Source organism: Vigna umbellata, chromosome 6 (assembly GCF_029865625.1).
Source record: "Vigna umbellata cultivar VRB3 chromosome 6, Vumbellata_1.0, whole genome shotgun sequence".
NCBI lineage: Eukaryota > Viridiplantae > Streptophyta > Magnoliopsida > Fabales > Fabaceae > Vigna > Vigna umbellata.
Window position 1 is genome coordinate 31,102,855 of NC_142170.1, and position 27,819 is coordinate 31,130,673.

General features: G+C 36.4%; 3 protein-coding genes and 1 non-coding gene across 4 annotated transcripts; 3 read left to right on the forward strand and 1 right to left on the reverse strand.

Moving 5' to 3' along the window:
* Positions 1 to 2,961: 2,961 nt before the first annotated feature.
* Positions 2,962 to 8,410, forward strand: LOC148197220 (TATA-box-binding protein). The gene is made up of 10 exons (XM_088092990.1): positions 2,962 to 3,236; positions 3,514 to 3,621; positions 4,890 to 4,977; positions 5,322 to 5,393; positions 5,956 to 6,006; positions 6,279 to 6,323; positions 6,440 to 6,532; positions 7,514 to 7,615; positions 7,712 to 7,785; positions 8,025 to 8,410. Coding segments are annotated over exons 2-10 (603 nt in total). The 5' UTR covers positions 2,962 to 3,236; positions 3,514 to 3,544; the 3' UTR covers positions 8,026 to 8,410.
* Positions 8,411 to 9,603: 1,193 nt separating this feature from the next.
* On the forward strand, positions 9,604 to 9,691 carry TRNAY-GUA (transfer RNA tyrosine (anticodon GUA)). Its single transcript is given in 2 exon segments — positions 9,604 to 9,640; positions 9,656 to 9,691. It is a non-coding gene; the product is annotated as a tRNA-Tyr (tRNA).
* Positions 9,692 to 13,816: 4,125 nt separating this feature from the next.
* Positions 13,817 to 15,446, forward strand: LOC148197221 (uncharacterized). The gene is made up of 2 exons (XM_088093634.1): positions 13,817 to 15,091; positions 15,297 to 15,446. The coding sequence occupies exons 1-2, from the start codon at positions 13,817 to 13,819 to the stop codon at positions 15,444 to 15,446; spliced, it is 1,425 nt and encodes a 474-aa protein (XP_087949760.1).
* An 8,406-nt stretch (positions 15,447 to 23,852) lies between these two features.
* On the reverse strand, positions 23,853 to 26,548 carry LOC148197222 (axial regulator YABBY 1-like). Its single transcript, XM_088092988.1, has 7 exons — positions 26,261 to 26,548; positions 25,979 to 26,131; positions 25,696 to 25,822; positions 24,722 to 24,770; positions 24,473 to 24,548; positions 24,215 to 24,289; positions 23,853 to 24,110 (listed from the first exon to the last, which is right to left on the reverse strand). The coding sequence occupies exons 1-7, from the start codon at positions 26,357 to 26,359 to the stop codon at positions 24,042 to 24,044; spliced, it is 648 nt and encodes a 215-aa protein (XP_087949114.1). The 5' UTR covers positions 26,360 to 26,548; the 3' UTR covers positions 23,853 to 24,041.
* Positions 26,549 to 27,819: the final 1,271 nt, after the last annotated feature.

Genomic DNA, 27,819 nt, shown 5'->3' on the forward strand with positions numbered 1-27,819 from the left:
CGCACCTTTCTGCCCTATCAACAAGCCCAACCGGCAACGGCGATAACGGCGGTGGTCAAACAGCAATGACGGTGCGACTTGTTGCAGCGGAATCGAGCCCCAAGATCAGGAGCTCTGACACCAAGTTGAAAATAAGACTTATTTTATTATTCTCAATCATAAAAAATACATTCTCATATCCTCTATTTGTAATAATCTAGTTCTCCTAAAAAGGGAAATAGGGAAACTAGGAAAAATAAAATAAAATAAAAGATTATGTATCTATTTCCTCTAATTAGGAAGATTCTAAAGATATTATCTCAAATTACATCAGATATTGTAATAAAAACTTTTAATTAAAGTTTTAAATTTTATAAATTTGATATTTTTATTTAGTTTTTATTACTTTTTCTATTTAGAATTCTTTTTTTTTTCAATCAAATCTTTAGCATTTAATTTTTTTCATTTTTGGATGATATTTTTCTTACATTAGTAAAAAAATTGCTTTTTAACTCGCCTATAGGCTTCGGTTTAGGAAAAACTGAAGTCTATCAAAACACGGTGGCTTTTTTGTAGTTTAGGCGAACTTATATGTCTCGTTTTAAGAGGACCCGAAACATATAAGTAATATTACCTCGGTTGATAGCAAAACCGATGCCTAAAAGTCTACCTTTTCGCTTGACAGGTCTGAAATTTTAAGTCTGCACAGAGCTTATGGCTTCGGTTCATTCAGAACCGGTGCGAAACCATGTTTATGCCTCGGTTTAGGAGGGAACCGAGGCGTATAGCCATTTCATTTTTTTTTAATTTTTTTCTAAGGACTATAGGCCTCAAAGTGGAGAGTAGAACCGAGGTAGTATTCAAAAAAAATAACCTACATGTTTCATTTCCCCTATTCCAGTACGTTTCACTCTTCCCTCATTCCCTCCCTCCTCTCTTGCAACCCCTCCCATTCTCCACTCCCTTCTCCCTCAACTCCACCATTCCCTCACCAACCTCTTCTTCATGACGAAGAGAGAGCTCGCGACAGTGCGGCGAGGGGAGACAGCTCGCGACGGTGCGGCGAGGCGAGGCAGCTCGCGACGGTGCGGCGAGGCGAGGCAGCTCGCGACAGTGCGGCAAGGCGAGACAGCTCGCGACAGTGCGGCAAGAGAGTCCGCGACAGTGCGACGAGAGCCTGTGACGGTGCGACGAGAGCCCGCGATGGTGCGGCGAGACAGCCCGCGACGGTGCAACGAGAGCCCGCGATGGCAGCTGCGATGGCGGTTGCGATGGCAGAAACCCTTTTCTCATGGAACAACGAAGAGGCGGCGACGACAAGGATGCGGCGGCGGCGACATGGTGGCGGTTAGGCGCTGGATCTGCGGTTTTGATTTTTGGTTTTTGGTTCTGTTTCTTTGCAGGTGGACGGCGAAATGGATCTCTGATTTTGGCTTTTGGTTTGGATCTTTGATTTTGGTTTTTGGTTTGGATACTGTTTCTCTGATTTTTGGTTTTTGGTTTGGATAGTGTTTCTCTAAAGCTTTTGATTGCTTGCTCCGTTAGGGAATAAAGCCTCCTCCTCCTCTCTTCCACCTCCATTATCGTCTCCTCCGTTTGCTCTCTCCCCTATTTCCCCCTTCTTAGATTGGAGCAATCATCTAAGTTTGTCAAAGTAATTTTGCCCCCAAAAACATAGATGAAAAAAATTGCAGATAAGGTTGAGATTAAAAAAGACAAAGAAGTTTAAGGCACAAAGATAATAGGAAAACATAACAGAACGACAAACCAACACTGATCTCGGTTGAAAATAAAAAAATTAAAAAACACTACTGCCTCGGTTGTCTGTGAATAGAGGCAGAATCTGAACCCTTTTGATTTGGTTCAGAACCGAGGCAAAAAGCCTACCCTTTTTACCTCGTCTGTATATGCCTCGGTCGCGGAACTGGTGTCTATAAGTGAAAATAACCGAGGCCGTTTATCTTGATTGCACTAGTATTATCTTATTTCGTTGCTTAATTTATTTTACTATTAAAAATATATATTTTTGTGATTGTAACATTCCAAAATATAGTGATTAACCAAATTATAGTCGTCACATAGTTAATAAAATAGAACAATTATCGACTATAATATAAAGTATAAATTTACAGTTATCCAAAAACAACTATAAATTTTAACTTTAAAAACAAACTAGATACAATATGTACAATTCTAATCTAAAGAAATCTAAGCTGCAACATTTCCACCATCCAATGTTTGCTCTAGAGATACCTCATCTCCCTCTGCTCACACCCACAAGATGATTATTGCAAAGAAAAGAACATAGCAACAAACCACATAAAAGTACAAACAAAAGAAGAAGACTCAATTAAGACCGTTTTCAAAACGAGGACCCACTTGATATTTCGCTACAAATGCAAAGATCATCCAAAGGTTTAAACCTATAAATTATTGTAATAGAAATTTATATGTTTTTCTTGAGTTAATTGTTATACAATATCAAGATCATGATGTATCCTATAATAGTTAAATACTATGAAAAATTGAGATATTTCACTAATAATCAACTAATATCATTTTATATAAACAAAATCTTTATCAAATATTTTGTTAATAAAAAGATAAGAAAATATGTGTAATTTTATATTAATTATAAAATCCTATTATAATCAAACAAGTGGACAAACATTATAAAAAAATTAAAATTAAAAAATATATATATACAAATTTTAAATACTCACACAAAAATTGAATGAACACTTAAACGAAAATAAAGTATTTGTTTAAATATTTTAAATTAAAAAGAATTAAGATAAATTAATACATGAAATAAAAAGAAAAAGGCCTAATAATTTCCCGAAAGCCCAGTCAAGTCAACCGTGGTAGCCACATGTCGTTGCGCAATTGGGCTATTAGAAAAGAGGTGCGAGAATAGCATTGTCCTCCCTCACGCTTATAAATAAGAGGTGGCAGATCTCGTTTCTCTTCTCTCGCTATTGCCTCCAGATCTTTTCACACACATTACAAATACCTTTCACTCTCTCTTTCTCTCTCTTCCTCACATTCTCTGGACATACAAACTCTCTCTCTCTCTCTCTCTTCAAATCAAAACCTATCACAACATACAAATCCCAAATCCTCTGTCTATATAGCTTCCTTTTCTCATATAAAAGAACTCTTCTTTCGAATCCTTCCCGCTCCCTCTACACCTTTTCACTCTTTTCCCTCTCGATTCGCTCCACGCGCACATCACAACCCTAATTTCTTTCTTATAGGTCTGATTTCACATGCAAATCCCCAATTTTTCTTTTTTCTCAAACTAATTTTATGACAAAAAGAGGGGTTCGTTGAATCGGGTGAAAATCTTTGATTAACTGTTTGGGCTTGTCTTAATTTCGAGATCTGGGTTCTTTGTCTTTTTGGTTTTTAATCTTTAAAGGGTTTTCCTTTTCTTTTGTTAGAGTTGAAAAAGAACGTAGTGAACTTTTGTTTGGTACTGATTGGTGTTGAACGTGGTGGGTTGTTTGTGTTTTTTTTTTTGGTTGCTGGCAGCTCTGCGTTTGGGTTATTAAATTAGGGTTTGATGGCTGACCAAGGATTGGAAGGGAGCCAGCCGGTGGATCTACAGAAGCATCCTTCTGGGATCGTGCCTACCCTTCAGTGAGTATCCGTTGTTTTATTTTCAACAAATTACATCGTTCTCCTATTCGTTTGGCAATTGCAAGCTTCGGATGGCTGGATTTTAAGTTTTAATTTGTGGGTTTAGCCCCCTTTTTTTCATAATAATAAGTGACTTTTTATGTGTTGCTAGTAATAGCTATCCAGTAAGTCAACCCCTATGTCTTTGTATCTTCTTAACACTATTGTGTTGCTAGGGAATTCAGCTTGTAAATATTGATGTAAATCCTTTTGAGTGATGATGTAACTGTAGCTGGTATTGTTGGGATCGCTTTGTGGTAAAACATGGTGCAAAGGAAATGGTGATTATACCTTTAGTTTACATTCAATATTGATATCTAACTAGTGATGACTGTGGGAGACTTTATGGTGTCCTAATCAGGGATAGGCATATGCTTCTTGGTGGTAGGTTTCGATTTACTGACATTGCGGACAATTGTGAACATAAGAAGTCGATATGGCCACAGACAGTATAACAGATAGACCATAAACATTGACATCAAGGTTGAAATTACAGCTGTGGACTTGATAGTTATTTAAAACTCTGCTAAATGTTAAAAACACCAATAATTTTTACAATTTGCGATATTTAATCAGTACAACGGGCAAGAAGATACAACTTTTAATTCCCAAATTTTCTACTTAAGTTCATCCTAAGCCTGGGTATTGGTAACCACCATGAAGCAACGCAAACATAGGATTGCAGGGTTTCAGTTAACACCTTACGACAGTTTCCAAAGCATGCATTTATTCCTTATACTCGTATTGCCGAAACTTGTTTTTTATGTTGCTTGAGTTATGGTGTTTATGTTAAACCATTTTAATTTGAGGTCGTGCCTAACAAGATGGCAAATCATATTGGCCACTTTCAATCTCCTATGTCCTTTTTCTGGATGGATTTCTCTGGGGACGAAAGCATGTTATTGTGCAGAGTTGATTCTTGTCTTTTTACCAACCTGTTTTCTTGTGTAATCCCTGACCTATCTGTCATTCGCTCACCAAATTTGCCACTTTTGATAATAAAATTTGCTTTTGTTTTTGTTGGAATGTATAATAATTTTGCTTCTGTTCACATGGGAATGTTAGGGATTGTGCTTGAATTTACATTGTATTATTTAATAATTTTTGCTTCTGTTTACAATTTACTTTGGACTATCCAAATGATTTGTTTCTATTTATATTTGTGTACATGATAATTTTTCCTCTATTTACACGGTGTAATTTAAAAATCAAGCTGTTTGTGTTGCCAGAAATATTGTGTCCACAGTCAATTTGGACTGTAAGTTGGACCTCAAAACAATTGCACTACAAGCTCGTAACGCTGAGTACAATCCCAAGGCAAGTTTCGTTTACTTGTAGTGAGTTTCACTCACAGTTTCTCTCTGTACAGTTGTGGATGTTTACATGTCTTTTTTTTCTGCTTTTGCATCTGAATTACAACAAAGTTTGCTGGTGGCTGTGCAGTCATGTATTATGCTTTGGGAATTCTTTTGTTTTTATCTGGATCAGAGAAGTATGATTAATCTAAGATAGCTATTTTATAGTAATATCCCATGTGATATCTTCCACATGTTAGTATACTTGTGTTATTCAGAATTATTAATTAGCGGATGTACTGTATATGCTTGTTCTAGTTGGTTGGTGATTTACTCTACTGATATTTGTGATTTGTTTGCTTGCAGCGTTTTGCTGCTGTTATTATGAGGATAAGAGAGCCCAAAACAACTGCACTTATTTTTGCTTCTGGCAAGATGGTATACTTCTTTTCTCTACTGCCATGTCTGTCTACGAGATGAGAGTAGTTCATTGTGCTATATTCAGCACTGTCCTCAAGTTAGTTCAATGTTAATTCGTAGTTGTGTGGTTCTCTTGTTCCATTTTAATTGTCTGTTTATCAAATCAATGTACAAACTGGTTCTAGTAATGAGGTTGTAAACACAGTTGCCACTTGTCAGAATTGCATGAATCAATTGGTTCTGTATAGCATTATGAGAGAAAAGGAGAGATGATGCATGGAGCAACCTCAATACCCAATTATTAGTTTATGCAGAATTGTAAATAATGAAGACATTCTATTTCTAAACTTATTTTTACAGTTTTATTTGTTTTTTATTTCAATAATTTAGCGTCAACTTGCAATTTACTATACATTTCAATTACAAATCAGATTGTACGCCTTCTGGTTTGCAATTTTCTTTTCTGGATTCTGTCATTGCTCTACACTTTTATTACAAAACCAAATTAATTTGGTACCTTTCTTGTAAAGGGTTCTCTTTCTTATGGACTCTGATTTATTCTTTTATGATCATCAACTAGGTTTGTACTGGAGCTAAGAGTGAACAACAGTCTAAATTGGCGGCCAGGAAGGTATGTTATTGTTTTATGTTTTTTTTCTCTATCATTCTGTGGGTATTGATGATTTTTTTTTTCAAATTGAACCCCTAACCACTTTGTTGGTAGCTTGTTTTGAAACTGTTCTTGTTTTGAGTAGACTGAGCTCTTAAATAGTTGAAGGAGGCTGGATGTTTTCTCTGAATGTGTTTAATATTGATCTTTTGGTTCCTCTCTTCAGTTAGAATTGCGAAGTTCATTCTGAAAAAGTTACATAATTTTGTTGTTTTCTATTTCCCTCCTTTCAGTATGCTCGAATTATCCAAAAGCTTGGTTTCCCAGCCAAATTTAAGGTATTGCTCTTGCACTTTCTCATAATTTTTGCTGAAATTGTTTTATCCATTGTTATTTTTTCACTTAACTATGTACAGCTTGGTTACTAGTTTATTACTTCGGTATTGTACTTTAGGATTTCAAAATTCAGAACATTGTTGGCTCTTGTGATGTCAAGTTCCCCATACGGCTGGAGGGTCTTGCGTATTCTCATGGTGCTTTCTCAAGTGTAAGTATTTTAACTTTTGGTGAAACACTTTACAGGCTTGGATCGGATCTTTGATATTGACTTTTAAAATAACACTGTTATGTATTTTCACTGTCTTGATGCTTAGCTGTCTCTATCTAAAACAGTTTTGAGGACGTCTTTTTGAATTGTATACTTGATGTGAAAATAGCCTATGGAAAAAATGTATTTTGTTTGAAGCATTATGTTGCAAAGCTGTTTCAATGTTTTGCCTAACACTTCGGATACTTAATGCATTGTTTTGGTATGCATGATTTATTAGTTGTGGGGATTGATTTGACATGATTTGTGAGGGTTGCTTGTATTTGGTTAAGGTGATTTGTGGGGAAAGTTTTGTGAGAATGAAGAGTGAGACGAGGAGAAAGTAGTATATTTGTGGGGATTGTTTGATTAATTACTAATGTGCCCCTACATTGATTTTTTAAATAATTCTATTTATTTGACTTTTCTTTAATTTTTTATAATTATTGGAATTAATATATAATATTTAAGAAATAATTTATTTTCATTTACCCAGTTAATTTCTTTTAACCAAAAAGTTTATATTTTGAAAAATACAGCTACGGACAATTTTGATATTAAACTAAAAACAACTTGCCAATCTTCAAAAATTCAATCAAATCAATCACATACCAATAAACTTTCTACTCAAATCCATTATCTTCCATTAAACCGAACCACCTCACTTTCTATTCCCTTTCTCTTAAAATCACTCCAAATCAATCATCCACAATCCACCACCCAAATCACTCCAATTAAAGGAGGGTAAGGCTTTTTGTTTTCAAAAAATTTAAATAGAGTGAAATGGTTAAACCGGAATAATATTAATATAAATTACTATGCTCGTGTGATAAAGTAACTTGAGGAAGTATAAATTGTGGAAAGGGGCATCTTCTGTTAAGTTTTGAAGTGGAGGAAACTGATGTGGTTATTTGCTGATACTTTGCTTGTTTCTGGTGGTAGTATGAACCAGAGCTGTTTCCAGGTCTAATCTACCGTATGAAGCAACCTAAAATAGTGTTGCTTATATTTGTCTCTGGAAAAATTGTTCTAACAGGAGCTAAGGTAATTTTTTTGCTTTACAATTTCCCATTGTAATTGCCCTCCACGCCCGCCCTCTTTTTTGTGCTGGATTTTAGCTGTTTTCATTTCCATTTTCAGGTGAGAGATGAGACGTACACTGCCTTTGAAAACATATATCCTGTACTTACTGAATTCAGGAAAAACCAACAATGGTACGAATTTGTCTTTATATATTTAATTTTTTCTATACATACAAGTGTAATTTCAACGATTTCCATAAGGGTGGCTATCTTATGTTTAGCCATCAGATTTATGAATGCGTTAGATTTAGATCTGGTAAGGTTGTACTTTTTGTGAGTAGTGATACTTGATGCATTCGTAAATGAATTGATCTTTTGCTACTTTTGAACTCCGTTTCTGGCTATAAAACTATTTGACATGTTTATGGCAGATTTGTCAAGAAAGAGCAGGAGCAGCGGGTCTTGCAGAGAAGTTCGTGGAACTGTAAATACTAAGACAAAGGAGATGATATCTAGATTGATATAAATTAAAGACAGCCGTTTGTGTTGCCTTGTATCTGTTTTTTGATTGATCTTCTTTCTTGATGTAGTAAAGTGCCAGACATTGTTCTATTGATTTAAAATTTAAAAAGATGATTGAGTCAGAAATTAGAAAAAAAAAATGGAGAGCAAAATGCAGTAGTAGCACATTCAGTCCTGACATTTCAATCTGTTTTGATAACTGTTTCTACTAATTATCCTTAGTTAGTACTGGACATTTTGATCAACAAATCTAATATTTTGATGATGGTACTACTTGAATTCAGTATTTTGGACATGGATTTGGTTCCATAATGTGTAGTTCTCAAATACTAAAAAGTTCAACAATAAGTTTTAGATCTCCACTAGCAAAAGGGGATTAATATAACTTAACTTAAAATTTTAAAATATTTAAAAAACTAGTAATTTCTAATGCTTAAAAAAAATACCATATTCAATATTAAAAAATTTCTTCAATTATTGAATATCTAATAACATATCTAAACAAAAGTGTAAAATACACAATACGCACATAAGCTATGATTCTGCTCATTATAATAGTGATACTCAATTTTCTTTTTGCTTATTTAATTAATATGCAATTTAAATGTTCTTTAAAAAATAGAAGCATGATTCTAATAGTTTAAATGAATAACTAAATGTATTAGGATAAATCCAATATTGATTATCTCATAACAAAGTAAAATTATTATCTAAGACGTTTTATATATCCACGACACTAGTAAAAAGAAAAATAATTAGTAACTTAATATTTTGTATTAAATGAAAGAAAAAACTTGACCATATTTTAACCAAACCACACATTTGTATTAAAGTTATCAAATCAATATTTCACCTTTTATCTAAAAAGTAAAATCATGAAATAATATTGTTTTTTCAAAAATATAATTATGAATTGAAGAGTTGGATTGTGTTTTTAATTTCTTGCTTGACACTTTTCTTGCAAATATCATCTGATGATAAATGATATTTGGAATCTAATTTTATATATTAAGTAATTAGTTGATCATAATTGTATAGTTCTGTTTGATGATATGCAAAAGATTGGTTTATGTTTTTATGAGAAGAGACTCCAAATAAGACAAAAAAAAATTCTTGGTGATGCTAAAATAATATGCTATCAATTTTAGAAATATGGAAAGACTTTCATTTATACATGTTACTAGATTATTATTAATGAATTATAGAATATTGGAATGATTTTGATTTATTTATGTTTTTCATGACACACTTGAACATTGTTTTTTAATTGTACTAACTGTCAAGGCAAATAATACTTGCTTAATATATAGTTTAATTCAATTCTATTTCCTCTTGTCTACACTTGCTTAGTTCACTTATATGATATAAGGTTTTTGAAATATATTACATTAAAAATTAATTGTAAAATATATTTTCTAAAAATTATAAAAGTTACTCTTTGAAATTATATATGATTTTTGTTAAAACATTTGGTGACTATATCATTAACCGACCTTAGCTTAGTTGGTAGAGTGGAGGACTGTAGTTGTGATAAACAGATATCCTTAGGTCGCTGGTTCGAATCTGGTAGGTCGGATTTTATAATTGTTTACTTTTTACAGTTAAATAATTTTCTTTTATAAATTTTAGTACAGATAAACAGTAAACTGAACTCATTAAGAACCTAATTTCACCAAATCAAACATAAAAAACAACCACAGCTCATTATTAATTTTACAATCTAGTTCAAAACATAAACAAACTTATTATTAATTAAGATAAAAAATTAATGAAAAAATATTTTAAATTAACATAATCAAATTATTTATAGGCATATAAGTTAGTCAAGTAATATATTTTTTATTTTCATCCAAACAATTTTTAAAAGATAAAAGCATATGAAAATTATTTGTAACTAAATACAATAAAACTATGACATAAATATGTTTTGGTTATTAAAAAATTTATAAATTTTACATTTAGTGTCTAATAATTATTTTTCAAATTTTTCATCCTAACTTTTTTATTTTTTATTTTTATTTTTATCAGGTCTCCCCGAGATACATTTTATTAACCTGACAAGTCCCATATGATACAAAACATACAAGATATTATGGTAAATAAAATTTAAGGAAAAAATATAAAATTATTTGATAAACTCTTGAAAATCTTATAATGGTAAATAAGTTATAAATAAATATATTTTTAGAAGCCAAATAAAGAAATTATAAATACTTCAACGATAAATGTCACGCCCCATTTAATGTCTCTGTGTTTCATTAATGCACCCACGCCCCTCCACTAGGGATGGCAAAAAAATCCGCGCCCGCGGATATCCGCGGATAAAATCCGCGACGGATAGTTGGTACCCGCGGATATTTACTATCCGCGGGTTGCGGGTAGCGGGTTTTTTAATACCCGCTTATAAACGGGTCGGGTGCGGGTATTATACTATCCGTATCCACGGATATCCGCTACCCGCAAAAAATAAAAATAAAAATTTAATTTATATTTTATTAAGTTAAATTTAATTAAAATTAACATTAATTTATATTTTATAAAGTTAAATATAATTAAAATTAAATTTTAATTTATATTTAATTTAATATATATTATATTTTATATATTTTTTGTAATTTTATTTAAATTTTATTATAATATTTTATAAAAATATATTTTTTTAAATATTTATGGGATATCCACGGGTATCCACGGATATCCGCGGGTTTTAAAACATCCGCGGATATTTTTTAAGCGGATATCCGTGCGGGTAGCGGGTCGGGTAGCGGGTGGATTTTTTTTTGTCGGGTCGGGTTGCGGGTAGGCACTATCCGTGCCCGACCCGATCCGTTGCCATCCCTACCCTCCACGTGCTGTGCCATTAATGTGCACTTTCATTCTCTGATTATCTCTGACATGTGTCACATCGGAAGGTTCTGCACTCAATTCTGGAAGCCAGGTGTCAGCACAGGAAGGAACGTCCGTATGAATTGGTAAGAGAATTAAATTCCTCTGAACAACTCTTCCCCTCCTCTGCGTACACCTTCCTCTTCCCCCGAAATTCAAAATCTCCATTTTTCTCCTCCTTCTCTCTAAAACCTTTCTTCTTCTCTCCCCCGAACAGTTTTGGATTCTGAAACGGGTAAGTTTCACGTCCTTAACTGCTCTTCATTTATCCCCATGCAAGCCTCGTTTTGAACTGCATGCACTTTCTCTGAACCCGTGTTGGTTTGCTGAAATTTTAGTTTAAGGAGTTTGGGTTGAAACGTAAAGGGTAGAAGAGTTTATACTGGGATCTGGTTTTCCTTTTGAAGAGCGAACGCGCAATCCGGGTAAGGGAAGCTTTAGTAATTTAATTTAATACTTGTTTGATGTGTATGAAAGCAATGAAGTGTACTGGATGTCTGAAATGCATGAAATATTTGATGTTTAAGTATGCATGAACGAGCATGGTTGCACTGGATGTATATGATGAATATTGTTTGAACTGTATGCTGAGAATGAAACGTATGATTCGGAGTATGATTTCATTTCTGTATGGTTGGTATGATAATATGAATTTTGTAATGTATGAGATTTATGGTGGAGAGAAATTATAAGTTATGAATCATATGAAAACTGTAAAGTTATTGTAAAATGATAAATCTGGAAATTTTCATATTCTCTACTTGATAATGTACGCTCGTCATCGAACGGTCTTATACCGATCGGTTTCCCTTGAAAGAACTCAGAATAAGAATTCTTTCATTTGGAAAGGATTCTGATTAAGAACGAGCGTCCTTTGTGTGAAGGGTTAGGTTTGAGCGTTCGGCTCAGCCTAACGTGTCCAACGATTGAAATAAATTGAAGTATTTTAGTAACGCTCGGTTTTATATTCCAGCGTTCGTCATAGGTAGCGCTTAGTCTTATACGGAGCGTTCGTCCAAATGAGCTCTCGGTCTTAGATTGAGCGTTCGTCCTAGTTAGCGTTCGGTCTAATACCGAACGTTCGTTCTAAATAGTGTTCGTTCTAATTAGTGCTCGGTCATTTACCTAGCGTTCGTCCAAAGCAGAGTTCGGTTTTATAACTGAACGCTCGTCCAAATGAGTATGTGGTAAAGGAACGCTCGGTCCTATACCGAACGTTCGTTCATTTCTAAATTATCAACGAGCGGTAATAGCGTTCGTCCCAAATTTGAAATAGCGTTCGTCCTTACTATCTAAATAGAGTTCGTCCAATAGTTCTATTGACGTTCGTCCAAGTCCTCAGTGACGTTCGTCCAAGATTTATTAAAAGCTTATTTTCGCGCTCGGTCATTGACTGACAGTTGTCTCCTGGATTAAAATCTTGTCTAGTTTATTTATCTAAACAACTTGAAATTTCCCCTATCCATTGGATTCGTTCAAGTGTTACTGAACTTAGATTTTTCTAAGTATTATTTGGATCGTACTGGAATCAGTTCATTTAACTGATTCGATGGAGTCTTTCTTGGTATAGCTCTTAACGTTCGTCCTCGTTATGAAGGGGAGTGAACGTTCGTCTTTTTATGCAAGTGGAACATAGAATGAAAATGTATTTAAGAGGAAGGATTAAGATGTGCGAACACTATAAGAGTTGAAATTATGATTATGGATTTTGAACGAGCGTTCCAGGGAGGAACGACTCTTGGTTGGAAATTGAGATTTGTAAGTATGAACGTGGTAAGCTTAGATGGTGGTTCATCCTGATATTCCGTGAGTGCTCGTTCTCAAGTAGAGAGGAGTATGTCATAAGTGGGAATGGCAGGAGGTCTAGTCCATAACTGTAACTTGGACAGAACAGACTAACCTCAGGTGGCTACTGATGAGCATTCCAGTTACCCCACCTGAGTGCACGGACGCCTTAGCTACACAGGTTTCATACAGTCCGGACGGTCGGTCTAGCATCAGGGTTTGGATGGAATTATTGTATGAATTGAATGTACATGTTTGTGAATTTACTTGCTGTATTTGATAAGTATGAAATATATGTTTTACTTAAATTAAATTCAATAAGCTTACCCTTGCACTTTCCTTGCGTTGTCGGTATATGTGTATCCGTCTTGTCCTTGCCATGATCATCCGTGTGGATGTGAGCAGAAGGTGATACTTCCCTGGAGCAAACACTTGAAGAAGAAGTCCTAGCTGAGGAGAATCTCGTTGAAGTGGAAGTGAAGGCCGAGCAGTAAAGACGTTCGGTTTTCAGTTAGTATATTAGGATAGCGAGCGGCTGTGAGCGAGCGCTCCTTTGGGGATTGTAAATAGTTGAACGTTCGGCCATATTTTGTAAACCGTTCGTTCTAATTCTTTTGTGAACGCTCGTTATTTTTGTGTGTATATGTAAGGCCGTTCGGCCATTTTTGCACACTGCTCTCTTTAATTGTAAAACTGCTATATAATATTAATACATGTTAATATTCTATTATATAGTTGCTGATTGTATAATTTTGGGATGTTACATTATTGGTATCAGAGCAGTTTTGTTCTATAAAAAGGACACTGTAGGATATGAGTGCACTGTGTTTTTGCTGTGTGCTTATTATATGTTTGGTGAGTTATTGTTTTTAACTCTTAAACATTTCTAACGTTCGTTTTTCTCTGATCCAGAGAACTAATGGCGCCTAGACTTCCTCCTCCTCCACCACCCAATGGACCAGATACGTCCGACAGTGCCAGGTTGTTGGAAACTGTGATCGAACGGTTGCAACAACAAAACGCTACACTAATGGAGCAGAACGCAGCTGCTTTAAGAAGTCTTGAGGCCGCACGCGAGAACTCCGAAGCTACTCAGAGACAATTAATGGAACTCATCGCCGCCACAAGGGGCACACCAGGAACGTCCTCTTCCAATGCCGTTCATCATACCGAGTGGAGTTTGGAGAGTTTTCTTCAACACCATCCGGCCAAGTTTAGTGGGAAGGGTCTTCCGGATGAGGCAGATCAGTGGCTGCAGGATATGGAACGGATTTACAACGCCAAGAGGTGTCCAGATGAGAATCGTTTGGCTTTCACGGAATATTTGCTTACTGGAGAAGCAAGCCATTGGTGGGCGAGCATGAAGGCTTTATTGACGGACGCTCACAGTCCTATTAACTGGGAAATATTCAGAGGCAAGTTCTATGAGGAGTACTTTCCGGATAGCGTTCGTTTTTCTAAGGAAGTGGAGTTTTTGCAATTGGTACAGGGAGGAAAGTCAGTTTCTGAATACACGAACAAGTTTAAACACTTGGTTCGTTTCAACACCATGGCAACCAGTGAAGAGTGGCAATGTAGAAAATTTGAGAATGGGTTGAGGAGCGATCTAAAGGTATTGATCTCCAGTCTTGGCATTCGGTCTTTCCCTGCAATGGTCGAGAGGGCTAAAGTGTTAGAGAAAAATATGGCTGAGGCAGAACAACATAAGAAACAACAAGCGTCAAGGGGACCAGTTCTGTCGAGACCCAATCTGAACCGGAACAGGACACCGTACGCTCGTCCAACACAGAATAGTGGGTCTCAAGCTTTGGTAGTTGCTGGACAGTCAGGACAACAGGGGCTGGTTAGATGTTTCCAGTGTGGAGGACCCCATTTCAGGTCGTCATGCCCTCAGTTGATTGGAGGGAAATATTGCACTCGATGTAGAAGGAACGGCCATCTGGAGAATGAGTGTAATATGGGCGGACGCGCAGTGATGAGGCCGCCGAACGCTGGAAGGAATCAACAAGGAAGAGGTGGACGAGCCCAAGCTGTTGGGCGTGTGTATGCGATCACTGGGGCGGAAGCAGCGAGCTCAGGTACGCTCGTCACTGGTACCTGCTTAATTCATGGAATACCTTGCTGTGTGTTATTTGACTCGGGGGCGACACACTCCTTCATCTCGAAGGCGTGCGTTGCTAAGATGGGAATAGCTGAGAGCGAGATGCAGTTTGATCTGGTGGTGTCGACCCCAGCAGCTGGCGAGATCAGGACATCTACTGTGTGCGTTAGATGTCCTATTGAGGTAGAAGGGCATAGATACAAGGTGAATCTCATCTGTTTGCCTCTCAAAGACTTAGAAGTAATTCTGGGAATGGATTGGCTGAATACCAATCGCATTCTCATAGATTGTGGAGCTAAGGAGTTGATTTTCCCGGAAGAAAATGAAGAAGAGTTGGGGGTGACGCTCGGCCAGTTGAAAGAAGACATCATGGAGGGCGCGAGTTGCTTTTTGATCATGACGCATGAAGACCGGGAGGGTGCGAATAAGAGCTTTGAACGTTCGTCCAATAGGTACACTGAAGGACGAACGGTTGTGGACGAATTCCCGGACGTCTTTCCGGATGAAGTGCCAGGACTACCTCCTGTTCGTGAAGTGGAATTCACGATTGATTTGGTAACAACCGCAGCTCCCATATCCGTTCAACCATACAGAATGGCACCTGCTGAATTGGTTGAGCTTAAAACGCAAATTGAAGAATTGATGGACAAGAGGTTCATCCGCCCAAGCGTGTCACCTTGGGGAGCGCCCGTATTGTTGGTGAAGAAGAAGGATGGCAGCTCACGGCTATGCATTGACTATCGTCAATTGAATAAGCTGACCATCAAGAACAAATACCCATTGCCTCGGATTGACGACTTGCTGGACCAATTGCATGGAGCGAGCGTCTTCTCAAAGATAGATTTGAGATCCGGCTATCATCAAATTCGAGTTAAGGAAGAAGACATTCAGAAGACGGCCTTCCGTTCACGCTACGGACATTATGAGTACGTAGTCATGCCGTTCGGTGTGACGAACGCTCCAGCAGTCTTCATGGACTACATGAACAGGATCTTTAGGCCGTACTTGGACAAGTTTGTGGTAGTGTTCATTGATGATATTCTCATCTACTCCAAGAGCTGTGAAGAGCATGAGGAACACTTAAGGGTGGTACTTGGTGTGTTGAGAGAAAAAGAGCTGTACGCTAAGTTGTCTAAATGTGAATTCTGGATGAAGGAAGTGCAGTTCTTGGGTCATGTTGTATCCGCGGGTGGAATTTCAGTTGATCCGGCTAAGGTACGAGCGGTTTTGGAATGGGAGAGTCCACGTTCGGTCACGGAAGTGAGAAGCTTCGTGGGGCTCGCAGGCTACTATAGGCGGTTCATTGAAGGATTTTCTAAGATAGTAGCACCATTGACTCGTCTTACAAGGAAGGATCAACCGTTCGCATGGACTGATTTGTGTGAAGAGCGCTTCCAAGAGTTGAAGAATAAGTTGACGAGCGCTCCAGTTTTGGTGATTCCGGACACTGCCAAACCCTTTGAAGTCTACTGTGATGCGTCTCACCAAGGGTTGGGGTGCGTTCTAATGCAAGAAAGACGAGCGGTGGCGTATGCCTCTCGGCAGTTAAAGATACATGAGAGGAATTATCCAACGCACGACCTAGAACTAGCAGCGGTCGTCTTTGCCTTGAAGATTTGGAGACATTATTTGTATGGATCCGTCTTCCAAGTCTTTAGCGATCATAAGAGCCTCAAGTACCTCTTTGATCAAAAGGAGTTGAACATGAGACAAAGGAGGTGGCTTGAGTTCTTGAAGGATTATGACTTCGAGCTGCTTTATCATCCTGGTAAAGCGAATGTTGTGGCGGACGCGTTGAGCAGAAAAGTGGTGCATGTGTCGTCCATGATGGTACGTGAGTTGAACCTTGTGGAAAGTTTTAGAGACCTAAGGTTGCAGTTCGAGTTGGAGCCGAACAGTATTAAATGCTGCACCTTGAGGATATCAAGTGATGTATTCGACCGAATCTGGATGAAACAACGAGAGGATGAAGAATTGATGAAGATTTTAAGCGCGCTCGGTACGGATCAAGCCAAGCATTTCAACGCTGGAACGGACGGCATGTTACGTTACATGGGACGGACGTGCATTCCCAATGATGGCGAGCTGAAGAGGATTATCTTGGAGGAAGGACATCATAGTCGTCTCAGCATACACCCTGGCATGACTAAGATGTATCAAGACCTTCGACGTTCGTTCTGGTGGCCAGGAATGAAGAATGACGTTGCACGTTTTGTGGCATCTTGTCTGACCTGTCAACGAGCGAAGGCGGAGCATCAGAGGCCGGGCGGCCTACTGCAACCTTTGGAGATTCCTGAATGGAAGTGGGACAGCATTTCAATGGACTTCGTGACTCACTTGCCTCGCACGGTCAAGAATCACGATTCTATTTGGGTAATAGTGGATCGTCTAACGAAGAGTGCTCACTTCCTACCCATCAACCTGAAGATGTCGTTGACCAACTTGGCCAAGCTCTACATCAAAGAGATCGTTCGTCTGCATGGAGTGCCGTCCAGTATCATCTCTGACCGAGACACAAGATTCACCTCTCGGTTTTGGCAGTCGTTGCAAAGCGAACTGGGCAGCAAACTCCAAATGAGTTCAGCGTACCATCCTCAGACGGACGGTCAATCCGAGAGAACAATCCAGACGCTTGAAGATTTGTTAAGAACGTGCGTACTTGATCACATGGGCGTTTGGGATGAAGTCCTACCATTAGTGGAGTTCACCTACAACAACAGCTTCCAATCAAGCATTGGAATGGCTCCATTCGAGGCTCTTTACGGACGCAAATGCCGTACACCACTTTGCTGGTTTCAAGAAGGAGAAAACATATTGACTGGACCCGAGCTCGTTCAACAAACGACTGAAAAGGTGAAACTAATTCAAGAGAGGTTGAAGACGTCCAGAAGCAGGCAGAAGTCATATGCAGATAAGAGGAGACGACCCTTGGAGTTCGAAGCTGGCGATCACGTTTTCCTGAGACTGAATCCAACTACTGGAGTAGGCAGGGCGTTACGACCAAAGAAATTATCTCCCAAGTTCGTGGGGCCGTATCAAATTCTAAGGAAGATTGGACCAGTAGCGTACGAGCTAGCCTTGCCTCCTCAACTATCCAACCTTCATCCAGTATTTCATGTCTCGCAACTCCGAAAGTACGTGGCCGATCCCTCGCACATATTGGAGCTGGAGAACGTTCGTCTTCGACAAGACCGAACGCTAGAGATGAACCCGATTCGCGTTGAAGACGAACGCACTAAGTTATATAAGGGAAAGGACGTTCGGTTAGTTAAAGTAGTGTGGGACGAAAAGACGGGCGACTCTACCTGGGAAGTGGAAGACGCTATGAAGGATTTATACCCTCACCTCTTCCCTGGTAAGATTTAATTTTCGAGGACGAAAATTTTTGTAGTTAGGGGGATTGTCACGCCCCATTTAATGTCTCTGTGTTTCATTAATGCACCCACGCCCTCCACGTGCTGTGCCATTAATGTGCACTTTCATTCTCTGATTATCTCTGACATGTGTCACATCGGAAGGTTCTGCACTCAATTCTGGAAGCCAGGTGTCAGCACAGGAAGGAACGTCCGTATGAATTGGTAAGAGAATTAAATTCCTCTGAACAACTCTTCCCCCCTCTGCGTACACCTTCCTCTTCCCCAGAAATTCAAAATCTCCATTTTTCTCCTCCTTCTCTCTAAAACCTTTCTTCTTCTCTCTTCTGTAACTCACCATCCTTTGCTCCGTTCACGTTTCAGCACCGTGAGAAGCATCCCTGCACCGTGAGCTTTCCATCAAACCGAACAGTTTTGGATTCTGAAACGGGTAAGTTTCACGTCCTTAACTGCTCTTCATTTATCCCCATGCAAGCCTCGTTTTGAACTGCATGCACTTTCTCTGAACCCGTGTTGGTTTGCTGAAATTTTAGTTTAAGGAGTTTGGGTTGAAACGTAAAGGGTAGAAGAGTTTATACTGGGATCTGGTTTTCCTTTTGAAGAACGAACGCGCAATCCGGGTAAGGGAAGCTTTAGTAATTTAATTTAATACTTGTTTGATGTATATGAAAGCAATAAAGTGTACTGGATGTCTGAAATGCATGAAATATTTGATGTTTAAGTATGCATGAACGAACATGGTTGCACTGGATGTATATGATGAATATTGTTTGAACTGTATGCTGAGAATGAAACGTATGATTCGGAGTATGATTAAAATTACTGTATGGTTTGGGATGATAATATGAATTTTGTAATGTATGAGATTTATGGTGGAGAGAAATTATAAGTTATGAATCATATGAAAACTGTAAAGTTATTGTAAAATGATAAATCTGGAAATTTTCATATTCTCTGCTTGATAATGTACGCTCGTCATCGAACGGTCTTATACCGATCGGTTTCCCTTGAAATAACTCAGAATAAGAATTCTTTCGTTTGGAAAGGATTCTGATTAAGAACGAGCGTCCTTTGAGTGAAGGGTTAGGTTCGAGCGTTCGGCTCAGCCTAGCGTGTCCAACGATTGAAATAAATTGAAGTATTTTAGTAACGCTCGGTTTTATATTCCAGCGTTCGTCATAGGTAGCGCTTAGTCTTATACTGAGCGTTCGTTCAAATGAGCTCTCTGTCTTAGATTGAGCGTTCGTCCTAGTTAGTGTTCGGTCTAATACCGAACGTTCGTTCTAAATGAATGTTCGTTCTATTTAGTGCTCGGTCATCTACCGAACGTTCGTTCCTTCTTTAAATTATTGGCGAACGGTGATAGCGTTCGTCCGGAAATTTAAATAGCGTTCGTCCAATAGTTCTATTGACGTTCGTCCAAGTCCTCCGTGACGTTCGTCCAAGATTTTATTAAAAGCTTATTTTCGCGCTCGGTCATTGACTGACAGTTGTCTCCTGAATTAAAATCTTGTCCAGTTTATTTATCTAAACAACTTGTAATTTCACCTATCCATTGGATTCGTTCAAGTGTTACTGAACTTAGATTTTTCTAAGTATTATTTGGATCGTACTGGAATCAGTTCATTTAACTGATTCGAAGGAGTCTTTCTTGGTACAGCTCTTAACGTTCGTCCTCGTTATGAAGGGGAGTGAACGTTCGTCTTTTTATGCAAGTGGAACATAGAATGAAAATGCATTTAAGAGGAAGAATTAAGATGTGCGAACACTATAAGAGTTGAAATTATGATTATGCTTTTTGAACGAGCGTTCTAGGGAGGAACGACTCTTAGTTGGAAATTGAGATTTGTAAGTATGAACGTGGTAAGCTTAGATGGTGGTTCATCCTGATATTCCGTGAGTGCTCGTTCTCAAGTAGAGATGAGTATGTCATGCGTGGGAATGGCAGGAGGTCTAGTCCATAACTGTAACTTGGACAGAACAGACTAACCTCATGTGGCTACTGATGAGCATTCCAGTTACCCCACTTGAGTGCACGGACGCCTTAGCTACACAGGATTCATACAGTCCGGACGGTCGGTCTAGCATCAGGGTTTGGATGGAATTATTGTATGAATGGAATGTACATGTTTGTGAATTTACTTGCTGTACTTGATAAGTATGAAATATATGTTTTACTTAAGTTAAATTCAATAAGCTTACCCTTGCACTTTCCTTGCGTTGTCTGTATACGTGTATCCGTCTTGTCCTTGCCATGATCATCCGTGTGGATGTGAGCAGAAGGTGATACTTCCCTGGAACAAACACTCGAAGAAGAAGTCCTAGCTGAGGAGAATCTCGTTGAAGTGGAAGTGAAGGCTGAGCAGTAAAGACGTTCGGTTTTCAGTTAGTATATTAGGATAGCGAGCGGCTGTGAGCGAGCGCTCTTTTGGGGATTGTAAATAGTTGAACGTTCGGTCAATATTTTGTAAACCGTTCGTTCTAATTCTTTTCTGAACGCTCGTTATTTTGTGTGTATATGTAAGGCCGTTCGGCCATTTTTGCACGCTGCTCTCTTTAATTGTAAAACTGCTACATAATATTAATACATGTTAATATTCTATTATATGGTTGCTGACTGTATAAATTTGGGATGTTACAATGAGTATTATAATTGTAAAGTAAATGTTCATTAACATATTTAATTGATTTATGGTTTTTTTAAATAATATATATTGTATGAAAGCGTTTATTAAGAACAATAAGAATAGTATGAATTTGAGGTTCAAAATCTAAAATTGTCACATACTAAGCCTTCCACGTGTATGCTTGTGTTATTTTCTTTCCCTACTCTTTCTCTTGTGTATAAAAAAACAAGCTTCCTCTGGTTAATAAACTAAGATAGACTTTCTTTGCTTTTGTTCAATATTTCTCTACTTCTTCATCTCTGCTCTGTTTTCTCACATAGTATCAGAGAGTACAATATTTTTTTTTTCAAATGGTCTCTGCTTTATCTACTGTGCTAACCTCAGATCATTCCACTTCTATTTCCTCAACCTTTCTCCCACATTCTTTCAACAATTATATAATCTGGAAACAAGTTTTGGTAACTGTTGGTAGTTTGAAACTTCTGTAGTTTCTGGAGGGTTCTTTTGTCCCGCAAAAATTTCTTACCTCTGCATACGCGCCCACCAATGTTTTTAATTCTTCTTACATCAATCATGATCAGCAAGATCAATTGATTCATGCATGGCTTCTTGCGTCCATGACCATTCCTATCTTGGTTGGTTTCTCATAATGTTTGGCTAAAGCTTCGCACATATTTTGCTTCTCAGACTCACGTAAATATCAAGTTGAAACTTCAACTTCGAACACCTAAGTAAGACCAATCTGTCTCTGCCTATGTTTTGAACATCAAGAAAACAGTGGACCCTCTTTGCGGCTGTTGGAACACCAATTTATTGAAGCAATCCTTGATGGATTATAGGAAGATTATGATCAGTATTTTACTTCTATTACGTCTAGGCTAGACCCTTATATCGTTGAAGAAGCTTTACTTTGACACAAGAAGAACATTTTGAAAAACACAGAGTAAGATATTCTGTATTAATTATTGACACTTTGTTGTAACAAATATTTTGCTAGTTTCATGGTCTAGTTACATAAAATCCTGAAACTGAAAAAGAATTCTTACACAACATTACATGAAGATGGACAAATTAATAACTTATAAATTAGTTTCAAGTTGACCACCTAACATAAATAAATATTAAAAATATGTTATTAATAAATATTAAAACTATGTTATATTAATGTTAAATTATAACATAAAAAAACATTACAGATATGTTATATTGATGTTAAATTAGATCTAATTTTTAACTAAATAGGTTAAGATCAAATTGTGTAAATATAATTAAGTATGCCTTTAATACTCTTCTTTTTAGTAATAAAAAATTGAAGGATAATCATGTTTTTATTAGTTAAAAAAAACTATATTTAAGTTTATATAATTATTTAAAATATTTAGTTCTAGGAATCATATTTGGAATTATAAATTTAAGATCTAAATTTTATTTTTATTTTATTATAAAGTGGTAAAATGTGATAAAATCCTAACATTGTATGTCTCGAATTAGATGATAAAAAAACATCAATGTCTTCTTAGTTGTTACTCTTTTCTTTTTCAAGAACTTTAGGAAAAAAAATTAAAATGAAAATTTTAAAAAAATATTTACAGTAAAAATTATCATAAGATATTTAAAATAATATGATATAATAAATATATAAAAAATAAATTAAGACTTGAAGTTATAAAAACATCAATTATGATTTGAACTGTATTAACTAGTATTTTCAAAAAACCTTCGATATTAATTTCCTAAATGTTTGCTAACATGTATACATAAATAGTTTATTTCCAAATAAATTATTATTGACTTATTCGTCAAAGCATTTCTTTAGCCAAACATAAAAGTTTGATTGATAATTGACTGCATCACAGAACACCTTCAACTGACAATTTCACAATTACAACCTAAGTATTGTAGGTCATATATGTATTAACTAGTATACATATCTCTCTTAATTTATATTTTCTATATATTGCGATTTAATAAAAAGTTTATATTAAATTATTTGCCCAAACCTTATCCCGTCTTTGAATGAAAGAAATTATTAAAGTAGTTTACCAAAAAAATTTAGGTAGTACTACAGATTTAGAGAAGGTACCTATACATATTATTTTGTTTCTCCTCATCCTTCCATTTATTGACTATATACAAATTTTACTCATAATATTTCAATTGTCACTGATCAGTTTTCATACACAATCAGAAACAAATACAAAATTTCTTCCTAATTTATAATTTTAAATTTATATATCTACTATATTTTGTTTTTTTTTTTCTCACCATCCCTTTATTATTCCAAAATTTCATTCTTCCCATTCTAGATTCCTTCTTTTCTCCACTTTAGGAAGCATTTCAATTTTTATTTTTATTTTTAACAAGCATACTTACAGACTATTTTACAAGAAAATTGAACATGTCTCATTCCTTCCCTCTATCATCAAAGAGACCTATTATATTTGGTTAAATTTAATTAAAGAATATTTTGAAATCCAAGATTAACTTTAGTCCAAACCTGTGGCCTCATGTAAAATTAATTTATACTATAAATGAATCCCAATTTCACCTTAATTGATATAATATCTGTCAACAATTTCCCGAACACAGAAAAAAAAATGTAACAAGAAGTGGCAAAGACAGAAATAATCTCTAATATAAATACCATCTAAAATTAAATCTAACTGTTATTTAATTCATAGACTTACTAAAAAAAGTTGATTAGTTGGCATTAACAAAAAAACAAATTTGAATAAAATTTTAATTAGAAAAAGTTACATAATTTAGTAGTTTATTTACTACTTTTTAAATTCAAAATAAGCAAAGTTCTTTACTCCTTTATCTTTAGAACAACACATTTGATTTCATGAAGAATACCCGTTCCTACTAGGTATTCTTTAATGCAAATTATTAGATTAAAGAACTCCATTATCAAAAGTAAATTAGAATAAACAAAACTTAAAGAGAAAATAAAGCATCTTGAGTTTGCTTGGAACTAAGCTAGCTTCATCAGAATTAATTCCCTTCAACCATTGATTATAACATAAAGTAACAACTTTTTAACACTTAGAGAAGTACAAACACGAGTGCAAAACATAATATGCATAAGGTAAGTTCTAGTACAGTTACTTAAGTAGAGACATGGATAAAGCTGAAACCCTACAATGAAAACCTCTAGAAGGGAGAGACACCTACATTAGCTGGTGCGAAAAAACCATCTTTGATAAGCACATCCTCTGCTTCCTAGACACTCACAGAGAAATATTTCAGATTAGAAACCCTAGAAATTTCACATTGATACGCTGCCAAAGGAAAATGAGGTAACAGTAGCTAGGGTTTTCAAGTACCTGACGAACATTAGCTTTCTTCACGGGTTGATGATCAGGCATAAGTCCGAAATGAATGTGTGGAAAGTGGGCCCACTGAAAGGAAAATAGACCCCACATGAGAAAGAACAAAACATTTAACCGACAATTCAACAAGTACTAGTTTAGACATCTGGATTAAACAAAAAGAAAACTCTTCAATTAGTAAAATTTGAAAATAATCTAGAATGGGTATAAAGTCCCTAAGAGAGTAAGGTTTAGAATCTCCTTGGATCTCACATTCTTTGCAGCTGCACTAAAGGCCTCTCTGTGACTTATATCAGGGTTCCCAGCTTTGATACGTTGGATCTCATCCCTACAAAATTAAATGATTCAAAAGTCAATAAAGATTTGCATTTATGATAAAGATTTCAAGATTTGAGTTACTACACTAAACTAAATTAATCTTTTAGGGTGTGTATGTTACCAAGTTAATAGAACTTGCTAATTAGAATTAACATAACAGTAAATTAATGTTACTAAACTTACTTGATGAAGCGGTTGTAAGCAGATGGAACTCTCTGTCTCTTCTCTGGAGCTGGACATGCAACACACGGACAATGCACAGGCAAACAGACAGGAACATTAAATAACTTGGCTCACCTTTTTGCCTAATGCACACACTCTCTCTATGCCCTCTTTCTCTCTATTCTATCATTACCTCATCATTATCTTTAACAATCACTCTCCCAATTGATTCAGCACTATATTTTCGGGGGAGGATTCTGTCTCACTCAGTGTATGCATGTAAGGAGACATGCATAGACGCAAAGAGAAAGAAAATGAATTTACATATTTTAGATTTGATTTCTTATATCTCCTTTAGGAGGAAAAAACTTGGTTTTTTTTTCACCATTTGAAATTTCATTATGGTAATTGAGAAGATCAAAGAATATGGGAATGTGCTGCTTCAATTTGAAAAACAATGGAAACTGCATGTTTAGTCAATTTTGAGAACAAAAGCTGGATTTCTCGTGACTCACTACAGTGTACATTAATACAGGAAAGGGGAAAGAAGGCAATGCATGAGATAAATGTGCTAAAGATTGTTCTCTCTTTGCCACTTGCAGCATACGGAGAAACTGGTCAGTCTTTAGATTGACAAGTGAGTTTTGATAGGGATAGAACAATTTTTAGGTTTTGTTTTTCATCCTTTATAGGTTAAGTGATAACATTGTGAGGTTAAAAGAAGTGTGAAATGGACTGAATGGTATCAGAGGAGTTTCCTTTTCTTTTCCTCTATCTTTTCTTTTGTGGTATCAGAAGGATCTCTGATCACCGCACCCGAGAAATAGAGAAAGGAAACTTGGTAAAAAGAAATTAAAAACAGACATGAAAAACAGGTGGAGGTTTAATTTTTAGGTGACCACACAGAAAGAAAAGGTGTTAAGAAAAAAAAAATCAGAAAACAAGTGCGGCTTTTTCAACAGTCATTAGGATAACAAAATAGAGAAAATTCTCACGTCTATTAGCCGATGGAGGCTTAGGAGTTTCTTCAGGTCCTCCTCGCATGGTGCTGGTGACCAAATCATTAGGGTTTGGCATCTGATTCATCACCATGTTTGCGGAAGGTGCATTACGAATCTCCTCCTGAAATATCAAACCAAATACTCATATAATTGGATCATTGCAGCTATGATTTAAATTCTTCTCTAGTATATAATTAGACAAAATAAAAGGAGAAAGAATTTATGAATTGAAAGCCCTAGCTGTGTGTGGCTGACACATGCAGATAAATATATATACCAGAAGATTTTGAGGAGTGAAGAAGGTGTGGCCAAGGTGGAGCTGATTAGCCGAAGGAAGAAGCAGGCCACGCATGTTGACGGAGAGAAGGTTGGTGCAATGACCACATCTCACAGTGACAGTCTTAAACAAACTGGAGCAAGGAACACTCACCTAAATTTTTCAGAAGAAGAAGAAGAAAAAGAAAGAGAGATGTGAAGTGAAGGCAAAGAGATGCAGTTTGATTGATTGCATTAGAAGAGAGATGATGAGAAAAGTGAAGAGGAGGGTGATGGATGATACCGCTAGGACAGTGTCACAGAAGTTGCAATGGACATAGCAGAGCTGGTCGGAGGGAGAGAGGTGTTGGTCCGGTGAAAAGGAAGTGGATGAGGAGGACATGTTGTTCCTCTTTTTGTTGATTCCCTTTTCTCTCTTTCTGATGATTTGATTTGATTGATGGGATTGACTGATCAGTCGCGGTTTTGGTGATGGACAGATAAACTTCCTATGGATCTGATCCTCTTGATTCTTGAGTTACTATTAAGGAGCTGCTTAGGGAGAGAAAAAAAAAAAAACTCACTAGCAAAAGAAAAACAGAAACACCGTCCAGAGATACCACTTAAGTATTGAAGAATCCAAAACTCCTACAAAGCGCTCTCTTTCTCTCACCATTTTCAGACCTATATATTTATATATATATAATATATATATATAATAATAATAATAATAACAAGTATACTTAGTCAATTTCAGAACAATTTACTGTTCATCTCAGCAAGATTATACAGTTTCCACCTGGGTTTATCTTTAAGATGTTTTCACACAGAAGAAGAAAATCCAAACATTTTTTTTTTCTGTGGGTCTGATTATTGTCATAGTTTTAACTTACAGCATACTTTTACATTTGTCATAGCCCACCACCATATTATCACCATAAATGTGCATGGTTGCATATATACATTAATTCAAAGGAGATACACTCAGAATATATAAAATATTTATACTGTTAAACAGTTTGTAATCACTTCACGTGATTTTAAACATATTCAAAATAAATAGGGTCTCTGATTGCTGTTTAACAGCATGTGAATTTGAATCTTTTCACCTGAGGTTTACACAGAAGAACTTACTGTGTTTTAGTTTAGTAATAGATGCCCTCTTAGTGTATCCAAAGACACTTGACTTCATGTGAAAATCATAATTACAACATAATGAAGTTAAGTCATAATGCAGAAACATAGCTAACAAAGTAACGTTTATAGAGAACATATATAACAGTAGTAAGAGTGGTTGTTAAGTAAAAAAGATATAGAAGATAGATAGTATGAGATGCATTTGAGAAAAGTGTGTGAAGTGAATAAAAAAGAAATAAATGAACGGTTGGCATTCCCAATGGATGTGTGTGAGAGAAAGAGGTAGCAGAGGCGGCAGAGGTGGGGGAACGGAGAGCGAAAGGGACGTGTGCATGGGAGTGATTAGCTTTGGCTCATTCACCTGTTGTTTTCAAAGTTAAGAACGTTCACAGAGTGTCCTCGGTTTTCTACAATTCCATTTCGTGATCACATTTTATCTCTATCAAATCAAATCAAATCTTTGTTCTTTCTAAAGCCTCTCTGCGTTTAAAATGCAGCAAGAAGCCCTACGATGGGCCAGTACTGCAATCAAGATGTTATGTTAGAGCCATCTTGTTTTCTAACCCTTTCAGACTTCAACGCTTGTGACCCACTCACTCTTCTGTCATTAATTTCCCCTTTGCAATCAATTCACTCCTTCACACACAGTACTTCTACTATCTCATCATCTTTATTTCCATTTACCACTGTTCATTGTCATTCCTTTCTGCTCTTTTTTAATTAATT

Coding starts and splice junctions, on each gene's coding strand:
- LOC148197222 (XM_088092988.1), bottom strand. CDS start 26,359: ATGTCCTCCTCATCCACTTCCTTTTCACCGGACCAACACCTCTCTCCC. Junction 26,132..26,260: donor TCTGTGACACTGTCCTAGCG/GTATCATCCATC, acceptor TGAAAAATTTAG/GTGAGTGTTCCTTGCTCCAG. Junction 24,111..24,214: donor AGAAAGCTAATGTTCGTCAG/GTACTTGAAAAC, acceptor GTGAGTGTCTAG/GAAGCAGAGGATGTGCTTAT.
- LOC148197221 (XM_088093634.1), top strand. CDS start 13,817: ATGGAGCAGAACGCAGCTGCTTTAAGAAGTCTTGAGGCCGCACGCGAG. Junction 15,092..15,296: donor TAGAAGGGCATAGATACAAG/GTGAATCTCATC, acceptor TGACGCATGAAG/ACCGGGAGGGTGCGAATAAG.
- LOC148197220 (XM_088092990.1), top strand. CDS start 3,545: ATGGCTGACCAAGGATTGGAAGGGAGCCAGCCGGTGGATCTACAGAAG. Junction 6,324..6,439: donor GTTTCCCAGCCAAATTTAAG/GTATTGCTCTTG, acceptor ATTGTACTTTAG/GATTTCAAAATTCAGAACAT. Junction 7,616..7,711: donor TTGTTCTAACAGGAGCTAAG/GTAATTTTTTTG, acceptor TTCCATTTTCAG/GTGAGAGATGAGACGTACAC.